Genomic DNA, 12,198 nt, shown 5'->3' with positions numbered 1-12,198 from the left:
ATAATAATAATAATAATAATAATAATAATAATAATAATAATAATAATTGGTGCTCGAATCGCATTATTTCGAGCCAAATCGGCAGAGAACGCAATCGCATGTTCGAGTCACGTTCATATTTCTTCTATTCTCGACTAGACGAGCTTCGTGATCGGCCCGAATAAATTTATTAAACCAATCGAGCAAGTGGACGATATCGTAGCGAGGATCTAGAAGAAATAAAAGATTTTCGAGACGACCAATTGCTTTTTCCACAAATTCATTAAACCAATTGGGCAAGTGGACGATACTGCGGCAAGGATCTGGAAGATATCGAAGATTTTTAAGGCGACCATGTTTTCCACAAAATTAAACTAATCGAGCAGGTGAGCGATATCATGGTAAGAATCTGGAAGATATTAGAGACTTTGAGACGACCAATTACGTTCTTCAGCAACCGTGCTGTAGGCCGTGATTTTCCTTTTGATTTTTGTAAGCGTGGTTCGACTTATACAGTCACATTTATCATAAAGAAGATACTTTGTTCGTTTACAATTCCGTGTTTTTAACCACAACGACGTGCTTGGGGGTTCAGCGAATCGTCGACTGTCGTAAACGCGTTGGAGTGCCTCGTTCTCGATGCGCGGCTTCGATAGCTGATGGCAGTTCATCGTTCCTGACAGTGACAAATTATACCACCTGCAGCGAGTCATTGCTTCCGGTTTCATGGATATTACGATGACGTGACAGGATCGTCGTGCCATTAATCAACGGATATCAGACTGGAACTGCATAAAATTTGCCCTGAAACTAAAACGAGTTTCGATACCTTTTTAATCTCGTTTGTAATTTAAGTCATGGGTATAGTAACGGTATAAAATTTTTCTCTTGACAAAGAAGAAGAACAAACTGGAGAACACCGTTAGAAGAACGGTTACTTCTGGATTGGACTAACAAATATTTATGCAATATCATCGTCAGCCTGAAACCGTGCTCGAATCAAGGAATTCTTGGATTCTGGGATGCGACTCAAGTTGCAGTCGCCATAATTTACCAGACAATGAATTTACAGGGACTGCTTCGACCTCTTTCCTGACACCGCTCCCGTGTTCCTTGATAACGATCTCGTAGTGGGTGTCGTATCTCGCAGAGGAAACTTTTAATGATCTTACTCGTTCTGCAGGGGTGCCGTACACGCAGGGGTCGCCATTGAAGACGAAGGAGCGAGAGGCGAAAGAATCGCACCCTCGGGAAACCGCTAAATCAATAGGAACGTCATCGGGTACAAGCAGTTTTACACGGGAACATCCGTTCACCCTCGCGTTCGTTCTGACGTGTAGGAGAGGGCTGAGTTTCAGGAACCGGTGGCACGCAACGAGGGACAACTACGAGGAGACCGCCATCGAGCAATTGCGTTTGTTCTGCCGTTGTTCTCCGTGAAGTGGCGAGGACTCCTTGGAGGAGATAATAAGCGCGACGTGAAACGAGCAACGGGAACATCGCTCCTCTGTCCTACGCGTAAGAGGTCTTGGTTGGATCCCAGCCCTTTTCGTCGATTGCGGATACGGATTGCGAAACTCTTAGGAATGCGTTCATACCAAGGGGTCTGTTTGGTCACCCTCTGCGAAACGGGAATTATAGGAACATCTGTCTACGTCCTACGAACGAATTTCGCAGTAACGAGTTTAAACGAAAAGCGCCGGAGCAAGATATTGTCAATCAGGGCCGATACAGCCCTCCGTCTCGTTCGCCGAATTGGGGGATGATGCGTCCCTACCAGGGCCAAATACCTCCGGGCTATATGATCCAGCTTGAAACCAAATCGAATCGCGTAAATTTAATTAAACGAAACTAAATCTCGGCAACTGATTTAACCTGTACCAAATTCTTGGACGGCTAGGAATCATATTCTCGACTTATATTTGCGTGTAGAATATCACCGCCTTTCTGATTGTACCACCAGTTACGGGACACCCTGTACAACAAAAATGTACGGTGTTGCGTCTCCTGCGTGGGAGAAAGCCTGAGAGTAACGGCTGCGGCATCGCGCGTAATCTTCTTTCAAAGGGGTGGAATCCGGTACGCCCGAGGGCGATACGTTACCTTGACATTGTAAACCCAGAGTGGCGTTTCCGTGCCTGCGGAAAATCCGAGTTCTCCCCCGAAAACGTAAAGGCAATCCTTGTAAGCCACCGCGCTGTGCTCCTGAAGTGCTGGCGGTCTCTCTCCCCCAGGATGCAATTCCTCCCATTTGCTCTCGGCTGGAAAGGAAAAATACAGAGAGGGTTAACGCGCGGGCTCGTTATTCCAAACGTTTTCATACGCCAGACCCCGGTGTCTCTTTGCAACGAGGTGGATAAACAAGATTTACGCGGCAATATATTAAGGTGGCAATTCAAATTTTTAGACCAGGGCGGTCTAATATAAACAAAATCAATCCGAAGCACCACAGAAACATATGCTGTGAATATAAGGTGGATAGCTTCAGACCTAACTCAGATGAAGAATTGAAATTTAATTTTAAAAAATGTGCGAATAGTCGAGGAACCGCCTCTACATTCTCAGGTAATTTCTGTAGTCGTAAATAGACTGGAAATTTTATCCATTCAACATTTATAATGGCATGACAGATAAGTAAAACGAATTCCGTTTTGAGAATAGAATTATTCATTTGTTTCTATTCCAACAGATCGAATCGACAATAAACTACAGAAACCAGATATAGGAGAAAGGAATCCCGAGCCCGCTGGGAAACGAAAAACCTTTTTCAACACGCTAAATCACACTTTCACCCGCCCTTGCAATCTGGTGGTCCGAAATAAATCTTCGAAGTACTCGTCGGGTCTTCTTGGAAACAGAGCCGAAAATAGAGACGATGGATACAAGAGGGTGGATTCGAAGGCCTTAAATCTAAGCAGTGCCAAGGACTCATGAAAAAAGAACGAAACGTTAACGAAAAAGGTTCGCGGATTAGAGCTTTCGGTATTAAAACATAAATACACGTAAAAGTTTCCAGCATCGATGAATCCGAGTCCTTCCAGCGTTAAGTTAACGCTTCAAGGGGAATATTAAAGCTCGCTTCTTCCCTTTACTGCAAACGCTTAACAAGACGGGTATTCTTTGCCCTTCGGAAGTTTTAGGCGAAGAGAAAGGGGACGCTCCCCTAATCTGGCCGAGCAAAGAAAGGCAAAAGAAATCAGCGAGGCACGAAGTTACATTACACGAATAAAAGAAGGGCAAGATTTCCGCGATCAATGCCAAAGGAAGCATTTCTTATTTAATCTTCGATTCGTAACCTTCGCGGTGCTGAGGATGCAATCAGGAAAAAATATGAGACTATCTGTACCAAGGGCACCATTTTCCAGGAACAAAAGAAGAATCTGCTTCCGAACAGCGGTTACGAGTAAATTAAAAAATCAATTAATAAGAAGCTCCTGGGAGCCTCTTCTCCGTGAGGACTTTGAATCCTCGTTAGTCTCATGATGAATCCACCCTTGCCTATATGGATCACAAAAGACTCCACCCTCCAGGAGTTATGCGTTGATATCAGCAAGATAGAAAACGATTTCGCGGCGGAGCTTCCCGACATCCGGCGGACCTGTCCGCGTTTGGCCATTAAATATCCAAGTTCCAGCTTCGTACTGGAACGTGCCCGAGAACAAAGCCTATGAAATTTACGTAAGAGCCATAACGCGCTGGTTGAAGTAGCATTGGGCCTCGTAGACCTGCACTAGAGATGCCCGACATTGATTACGTACACGTGTCGTATCTAGTTGGCTACCAAGCAATGCGCCCTTTTGTCTAAAAGTGCTGTTCACAGGGTAAAACTGCGATGGCTTTGATGAAAAAGAAAAAAGATCGCCACGAAGCCGGGACGAACGTGACTCGCGCGCGATTGAACCACTTCAAATATCTACCGGGAGCGCGTTAAATAATTCTCCGAACCTGAGCAAAAATATTATCTCTCGCGGATACAATAATACATCGGAAGTATCGATATGAAAGTGATGTATGTAGAAATGGTAAGGTATGAAGAAATGAGAAATGGTGAATAGGATGTATTTGAGAATATAAAATTGAAAAAAGTATAAGAAGACTGACCCAACATATCCGCACGCACGACCGTTGCATCGAAAAGGTAAAGGACTCTCTCGCATGCCCTTCAACAGCTTGCATGGAAACAAACGAGAACGCGACACGACGTCTCGCGAAACCGCCCGACAAATGTCGAACACATGGATCATTCTACCGATCGAAACAACATCTCTTCATGTACGGTTACTGTATAACACACTACAAATGAAGCAAAGCAAACCTAAGTAATTATTATGTGACTGTTTTTATTGCAGAGTTGTAAACGCTTGATTACGCCTATCGAGCTTGTTTATACTTTTGCGTGGTGTTAAATCGCTCTTCGAGCGTGGCGACAATGGTTACGGATGGGACTTCTGAACCCACGATGGAGACTGATTTAATGAAGGAAGACTTTAGCGCGAAGCGAGCCCCTCGAAATCCCCACTGGCTGAAAACGAGGGTGAAACAAAAACGTTCAAAGATGGAGCACTCTCGTGGTTCTTCGAGTTATCACAATATTTTTGCAAGATCAAGTATCGACAGTGCTATGCTTTTAAAACATGCCAACGGCCCCTCCGGCTAGTATTTGCCCCCAGGAGACAAGCCGCCGCCGCGATCCAACCCCTTCGATGCTGCTTTAATATTCACCCGAACCCGCTGTCGAACAATCCCCTCTGATTAATAGAGACTCCCATGGACGTTCCATCGACCAGCGTCGATTCTCTTGCGTTCCGTACTCATCGTTTTTAACGCTAACGCGCGTTGCTGCATAATACCCATAGAATGTAAGTTAACCCTCGAGTGCATGAATTTCATTTTACTGATTATACGTCTGTTAATTAATATTCTTTTTTCATAAGGCTCTCGTGACTAGGCTGCGGATTTTCTGAATTTATGAGATGGAATTATGGAATTAATGGAAAATATATAACAAATATTTAAACGCTTTCATCTCTAAACGAAAAGAAAATGGCGATTCGCCAGGCAACGGGCTCTTTGAAGTATTTCGTCAAAGTTTTCGAGCACGACGATGCACAGGAAAAAAACAAAGAATGCGCTTATCGAGGATTATTTGGTTCGAATAGCTGGCCGCTTTGATCTCGGCCAAGTTTCGATCATCCGACTGGCAGCACTCTAAACGTATTCCCAGTAGACCCGAGTGGCCAATATTGGAATCGCCCAATGAGTTCACGCGACTAGGTTGAATGCGGGTTGAATTTCAAAACTCCCAAAAACTCCGCTTTTACATAATGCGTCACGGTACAAATAATTACTGGTTTCGTGACAAGTCAAGATTCCCTATTCTTGCCCAGAGTCTTGATAAATAAAATAGACGTCGTTTTAAACAATTTTGAAGCAGCTCGGAAAACGGTCGTTTTGAGAAATTTAAGCTCGAGCAACCCCTTTGAAACCACGTTTACCAGACGCGGAAATTGTTGATTATCGTGACATGGATGCAATTATTTCGATACGTCTGACCTCCGTGGAAACAGTCGTAATTATGGAGTACATCCTGGCGGATTTAGTTGATATACGTGGGCTTTAATAACGGCGTATTATTGATCAGACCGAACCCCGTTTAAATTCCGTCGCGCACCCCTCGTTCACGGAGCGAGACGATGGGGTGCGTTGGTCAGAGATGTTGTTCGCGTACCGTGCTTTCGGTACCCAGACATCGAGTATTAATACCCCCTATAATTACAAGGATCCGCCCTATCCGCGAATTTCACTTTCCCTTTCGCCGCTTCTAATCCCGTCGTTTGGCTTCTAAAGCGCGCCCGTAACCGTTCGGTTGCTCCGCGACGGAGGAATTAAAGGCGTTTGTAATAATTATCACTTACCCAGGCTGTATCGCCAGAGATCTTTGAGGGGAAGATTGCCGTTTCGTCCTCCGAGGAGATATACGTGACCGGCGAGCAAAGTGGCGCTGTGCTTGCTCCTGGAAGGTGGCGCGGGCCCATTTTCAGTGCCAGCCGCGGTTACCGAGCTCCACATTTTCCTCCTGCGGCAAACCGTTCGTGAATTAGTTCCAGCGACCGTGTCGACGTTACAGGAATTCCTGTGATTTTTTCACGGACTTCCGGTTTCACGAGAGAATGATTTTTTAAATATTGCCGGATTTTAGATAGGAAACACGCCTGTACATTAATGACCAGCGTAGGATGACTTTTGATCGTTAACTGAATGAGATGTGTACTTTAGAGGCGATCAGTAAAATAACTTTAAAAATTATGGAAAGGAGAACGAACTCTATTTTTAGACTTTAAATTATGCAAAACGAAGGTATCTTCATCTTATGTCTTCTACATGGACGATTTTTGATCGACTGTACGTTGAATGTATTTATTACAAGTACGCGCATAAAAGAGGTACTTGAAAGCTTCGAATATCTGAAATTCGTGTAACATAGTTTTTATTTCATCAAGTAACAGATGCATTTCTATTTATAAAATACTTCCTAAATGTATAACCGGATCCTCTTCGTTTATTATTGACATTCTAGAATCCTGACGTGAACGCGTTAATTCTTTAGATTTATTAAACAACCAGGTGAGAATGTCATGAATAGAAAACAGAATCCTTAATTCAGAAATTTATTTTGCTCTTTTATTTATAGTAAAGACGCAGTCGCCAATTACTGGAAAAGCGAGACGTCGACGAAGTAGCAATCTAGTAGCAGATGTCAAGACGCCGTCCAATGAAATTACGCAATCCCATTACGTCGGTAACTATCCAAGGATCCCGACGATCGAACAGCAATCTAACGGACGCATTTAACGGATGATTAGGAATTTCGATTCGCAGCGGTTTTTAATCGAGAAAGATATCTTTCGGCAAATGGTATCTAACGAGGCTTCGGCAAACTGCACGCGATCGATAGAAGAGTGGTGGGCAAATAAACGTCTGCTGCCTTCTGCTACCCACAACGACTGTACATGTTTGCCGGCTTGCGGATGAACGTCCGTCTAAGTGGAAGGATCCCACGTTTTTCGTTAGGAGGGTGCATAATGCGAAACTAAATATTTAGCGACTCGACGCTCGCAATTGATAGATGTACTCGTTCGCTCGCTGCGCAAATAAACGTCCTCTTCGTTATTTTCTCTGCGTGTACGAACGAAACCATTGAATCACGTGGATTTAACTGCTTACTCATGCAAAATATATTCAAAATATATGCAAAATGAACAAGTAAATAAATGGTGTCTCTGACTGTTAAATTTTGAGTTACAGGGTATTCTATAAGAAGAGTTCGACAGAAGGTTGCATTAGCTCAGTTTGCAATTAAAGCTACCAAAGCCCAAGAACGGCTATAACAGAAGTTGAACGGGACACGCGTTTATATGAATTTTTTTTCTATTGTTTTTACGCCCTTAATTCGCAGCTGAAGTGGGTCACAGATGTTACAATACGCCCAGTATATAAGGCGCTAAAAGGTAACACAAGGCGCGACGTATGCGACCGTGCTCGTATTTCAAAAATAGATGCGAGTACCGGAGGGCTAAGACAAGAAGAAAAATGGATTCGTTGCAAGCAGGGTAGCGGCTCCGTTCCCTTACCGAAATTTGAATTATTTTATTCCAGCGTTTTAGAAAAATCGATTCTTTTGGTACATTTCCTGGCGGATGATGTTTAGCGTAGCAAGTAATGCAGAAGCCTGCAACTCCGCCGGGTCCGGGTTCGAATCCCGGCGAATAAGGTTCGCTTCTAAATACATTTTCTTCTAGTCTACAGTGATACAAACGCCCCATTAAAAGAATTCTTTCAAATCGATGAAAATAATTCAACTATAAGCTTTATCCCGTTTTCTTAAAAGAAATATTCCTTCCTTTGCAGTCACCTTAAATAATTTCTGTTTGATAGAATCCCGTGGATGGCCCAGTTCTCCTGTATCGATACCGGGATACTCTCTCAAGTGCCTCCTGCTTTGCCATAAACTTACCAACGGCTGACCACGTCGGACCACTCGAGATTCAATTACCATAGCTCCGAAATCGAGTTTCGGGTAAACGAATGCACCCTCACGCACCCCAAACAGGCGTACGCAAATACGGTTGGCGAGGCAATACGTTCGCCGGCAGACGCGGCCTGTACAAATGGGATTTCCCGCGGTGGCACGGTTGCTCGTTGTGTGGAAAGAAACGCGTAGAAGGGAAATCGACGATGGCGCGAGGGATAGTAATGAACGAACACCCTCACGTTTCGCTGTTCGGAGTAGAGGCTGAAAATTTCGATTCGCGATGAGCGTTTTCTCTTCTTCGAGAATCCAAAGCCCTTGGAATTTAATCCTAAGACGACTATTTGTATCGCTTTGTTTACTTGGGTCTAACGTGAACACCATTGGGTAGTTAAAGACGCCTGAGGTTTAAACAGAAACTTTTGACACCAGGTGCCTTTCTGCAAGCCGTCGACAAGAAAACGAGAAATATGAATAGAGGACGCGATTTTCGAACCGCGACGCGGCGGGACCTTTAGAAATTCGTAGAAAGGAATGCAACGCGGAAACCGCGCGAATAAAATGCTACCGAACAGTGTTTCTCAAACGTCTTTGTCTCCTGGCACCCTTCTCAGTTTTATTTTTATCGCAGTGGCTTTCATTATTTTGCGCAGTGATTGCAGGTTGATGCAAAACTGATTTCTTTTTTTGTACTTTCCGAGGTTACTATTTAATTTTGTAATTTTCTATACAAAGATAGAAAAGAATCAGAAACAAACATTGTAAGTTCTTCCATTATTGTACACATCATACCGAACTTATTTGTGACACTTCTAAGTTAACAACTAGAAAACGAAATTATTTTTAGATCGACCTAATAGGTTTGTTTCAGAGTTTTTGTTCTTAAAAATTTGTCATCGGTACCAGGAAGAGGACGTTTGAGAAGCACTGGCGTCGAGCTTTATAGAAAACACACCGCGCAAAGGGTGTAATTCTAAAGAGTCGATTCATCGTAGCCGTTGCACGTCATAGCAACAACGCGATAGTCGTTAATTTACTACACCCGGTAATTGGATGATGAACAACGCGCGTATCGGCCCTGTCAGGGTTTCCGCGTTGCAACTATCGTGACACGCAAGCTAAATCACAACGTCCGTTTTTGTTGCTCGAGGGAACTACGACAGATCGAACTGTTACGGAACAAATTACTTTCTGGCCATCGAGATCGGGAATAACTCGATGCCAATGATAGGGAAAATTTGATTCGAGTAAATAAACACCAACTGAAACGTATGGTCTTTTTCAGGAGAAGGAGCGACGAAGTTATTTATACAAAATAATGTACACAGAAATATACCATAAAAAAGAAAAGAAAGAAGAGTATTGAAAGCGACCGCGACCGGCGAGAGCTGGGAGAACGCGGGGGCCGACAAAGGGCCGATCGAATTCTATAAACAAAAGGTGGTGATTCCAACAGACGCCACCATAGCGACAAGGCAGTCTGCAGCAATCTGGTTCAGTTTTGTTTCGGATCCCCGAACGTTACGACGCGTACGGTTTATTCAAAGATCGTTGAAGACTGGTGTAAATTATTTTAGCTGGGAAGTATGCAGATCCACATATGAGAAGGAAAATAAGAAAAACAATTTGAGCTACAGGTATAGACGATTGAATATGAAGGGACAGAATTAATTTCTCTCTCTTTTTCTCCTCGTTCATTTTTCATTAACGCTTCGGTAATATGCAATATTATATTTCTATTTATAATTCTATCTATATATAAATTCCCTATTGGTCGGAAGGTTGCAAAAAAACGTAAATGGACAGACACGCAGATACGTTATAGCCTTGCGTAAGCAATGCTGACCGTAATATATGGAAATCTTATAAATCACCCCCACGAAGATACATGAAAAGAGGATGAAAGAAACAGCCGCCACGGAATCTGTAAAGGAGCATCGCAAGAATAGTGGATTCCCCGGTTTGAAAGTAGACGAAATATCGTTCTATCGGCGGACTCTAAACACGCCATGCATTATGGATCGCCCTGGATGATCGTTCGTCCAGGAAACAGCACCCCTGACTACCGACATATTAGAAGACCATGCGATAACGTGCCCCGACAGTTTTGATATATCGTAGATCGTTGCGTGAATTCGAATACGGAAACGAAAAGTGTAAAACGACACGAACGCAGACGACCACACTTTGTCAGTCTCGGTACGACCATTTCTTATTAACGAGTTTACGAGAATGTTAAATCTGGGTACTCAAGATAGTATAACAATGATAATAATATGGCGATTGGAAAACAGCATTGAAACCTCGTTTAACTAAATATAAATTTGGCAATGCTATAATTAAAATTTTACTTTCCATTCATAGCAGTTAACACGTTGGTCGCCACGTCACCCAGAAATGGGTGATAGACCTTGTCATTAAGGAACTAATAAAATTAATTTCAAAGATGAGACAATAATGAAAATAAATCTGGACAGGATTCGTAAATTTGACGACGTTAAAAAATTAAATACTATAACAGATGTTGAGCTATCCAATTTTTATGTAGTTTAGACAAAATTTTAACTTTATTGAAATTTTTACGAGTTTTAGCTTAGCAGCCAACGTGTTGAAATATAATATATAATATATTTTTAAAGCGACCATCATCCACTTCAAGGTGTGAATCTTTCATTTTGGGGCAATATCGCCATGTTGAAAAACAATGACCTAGACCATGTAATAATATGCCTTTATCGTTCAGGAAGAACGTACTCTGTGCCAGGTTCTTGTGTTCGCCACTTCGTTGTAACCTGCATTTTCTTCTGCCTTGTCGAATGATCGTTAAGGGAGTCTGAACCAGGGAACAGAGAACGCGCGAAAAAGCACGGTAGTCGACGCTACGTTAGCTTTCGTCGCTTTCGACGTCCACCGCTCCGGAAGCATTCGAAAGCCGGAGATTTTTTAATCTCTTACGTCTCGCATCGGCAGCGCGTTTCGCGCCCGCTTGAATCTTAACAGAAACGACAACGGCACGAGTAATATTTCGTTCTTAGTCGCGAGGCTCTTCTAGGTCCTTCATTTTTCGCTCTGAAACCATTGACGAGAGTCGAGCGCGAGCGAAATGTTGCGCGTTTCCTTTCTCCCTGGCTGGGTCACGTGTTTTTCTCGCGCATTCTACCTTTTCAGTGGATGTAGCTTACAGCTGTGACGTGTTTCGATTGTTAACTTCGCTTGGTCTCGGAAAAAGATCATACTGTGACCTGGTGTATTTATTACAAATTGTTTTCTAAAAGGAGCTTTAGATTTTTTTTTTTTTTTTTTTTTTTTTTTTTTTTTTTGTTAATCTGCACACAAGCGACAGATGATAGGTGCAGTTTATTCTTAACAGATTGCCAATGCATATCAGATCGCTTGTCTTGTTTGTACTCCTGTAGTTCTAACACTCCTTTAGTGCATTCTTTACTTCAGGAATTTTTTTCTCATAAACAATGAAAGTTGCCTCTATACGTTATTTGAGGAAGTATGTTTCATTTTGACCGAGGAATTGAAAAATAATTTTTATAAACAATCTTATTGCGTTAAAGAAAAACTTTCTACATATTTTTTTGCAGGGTTGCATGAGATCTACGAGGGAATAGAATTTCAATCAAAAATTCTGGAGCAACGTCGATAATTATTAATTTGTCCGTTCGAAGACAGTGGTCCCTCGACGGGTTAACCACTCGATGCAGAAGCGAAAACAGCGGCTCGTCCACGTGGACCGAGGAACGTGGACGTCGACGGGTGCTCGAGTGCTACTTATCGTCCGCATCGAGCCGAGTGGAGATGTTAGGAGACCGTGCCGACTCGATGAATTTTACCCATGCAGAGTTCCCAAAGCTTCTCTCCTTTCCTCGAGTATTGTTTTACCGAAGCAATATCCCTTCGCTGGCTGGCCCTTGAGCACTCCGCGGGGGAAGCGTTTTCTTCCTCTCAACCCCTGACGGAACTCTCAGTTCTAGCGCGCTATCGACCGGTCGCCGGCAATTTCATTTTTTCCCAGGTTCGATACCCCGCGAACGCGAGCGTAAAGATTCGACTAGATTTTCATCCGCAGACTCCCTTTCCGCCCCAAAGGCGGAGGGAGGCTTCTCCGAAGGGCTGAGTGGAAACCATTCTCTCTCTCTCTCTCTCTCTCTCTCTCTCTCTCTCTCTCTCTCTCTCTCTCT

General features: G+C 43.2%; 1 protein-coding gene and 1 long non-coding RNA gene across 6 annotated transcripts in view; one reads left to right on the top strand and one right to left on the bottom strand.

Annotated features, from left to right (window-relative positions):
* LOC128885390 (uncharacterized) overlaps positions 1-12,198 on the bottom strand; it is a 23,990-nt gene that overhangs the window by 9,051 nt on the left and 2,741 nt on the right. For 2 of the 5 annotated variants that reach the window (XM_054139414.1, XM_054139449.1), the window contains exons 1-2: positions 5,895-7,608; positions 2,083-2,240 (exon numbers count right to left, since the gene is read on the bottom strand). In XM_054139414.1, coding sequence (XP_053995389.1) covers positions 2,083-2,240; positions 5,895-6,048 — 312 coding nt within the window. In that variant the 5' untranslated portion in view covers positions 6,049-7,608. Of the gene's footprint in view, positions 1-2,082; positions 2,241-5,894; positions 7,609-7,891; positions 7,984-12,198 lie in introns of those variants that run through there. The other 3 variants (XM_054139441.1, XM_054139424.1, XM_054139433.1) reach the window with 3 other exon arrangements.
* On the top strand, positions 7,605-9,922 carry LOC128885837 (uncharacterized). The gene is made up of 4 exons (XR_008459679.1): positions 7,605-7,750; positions 7,915-8,440; positions 9,294-9,645; positions 9,790-9,922. It is a non-coding gene; the product is annotated as an uncharacterized LOC128885837 (long non-coding RNA).

Source organism: Hylaeus anthracinus, unplaced genomic scaffold, assembly GCF_026225885.1.
Source record: "Hylaeus anthracinus isolate JK02 unplaced genomic scaffold, UHH_iyHylAnth1.0_haploid 0, whole genome shotgun sequence".
NCBI lineage: Eukaryota > Metazoa > Arthropoda > Insecta > Hymenoptera > Colletidae > Hylaeus > Hylaeus anthracinus.
The sequence above is the reverse complement of the archived record's forward strand: the minus strand, read 5'-3'. Positions and strand labels throughout refer to the sequence as shown.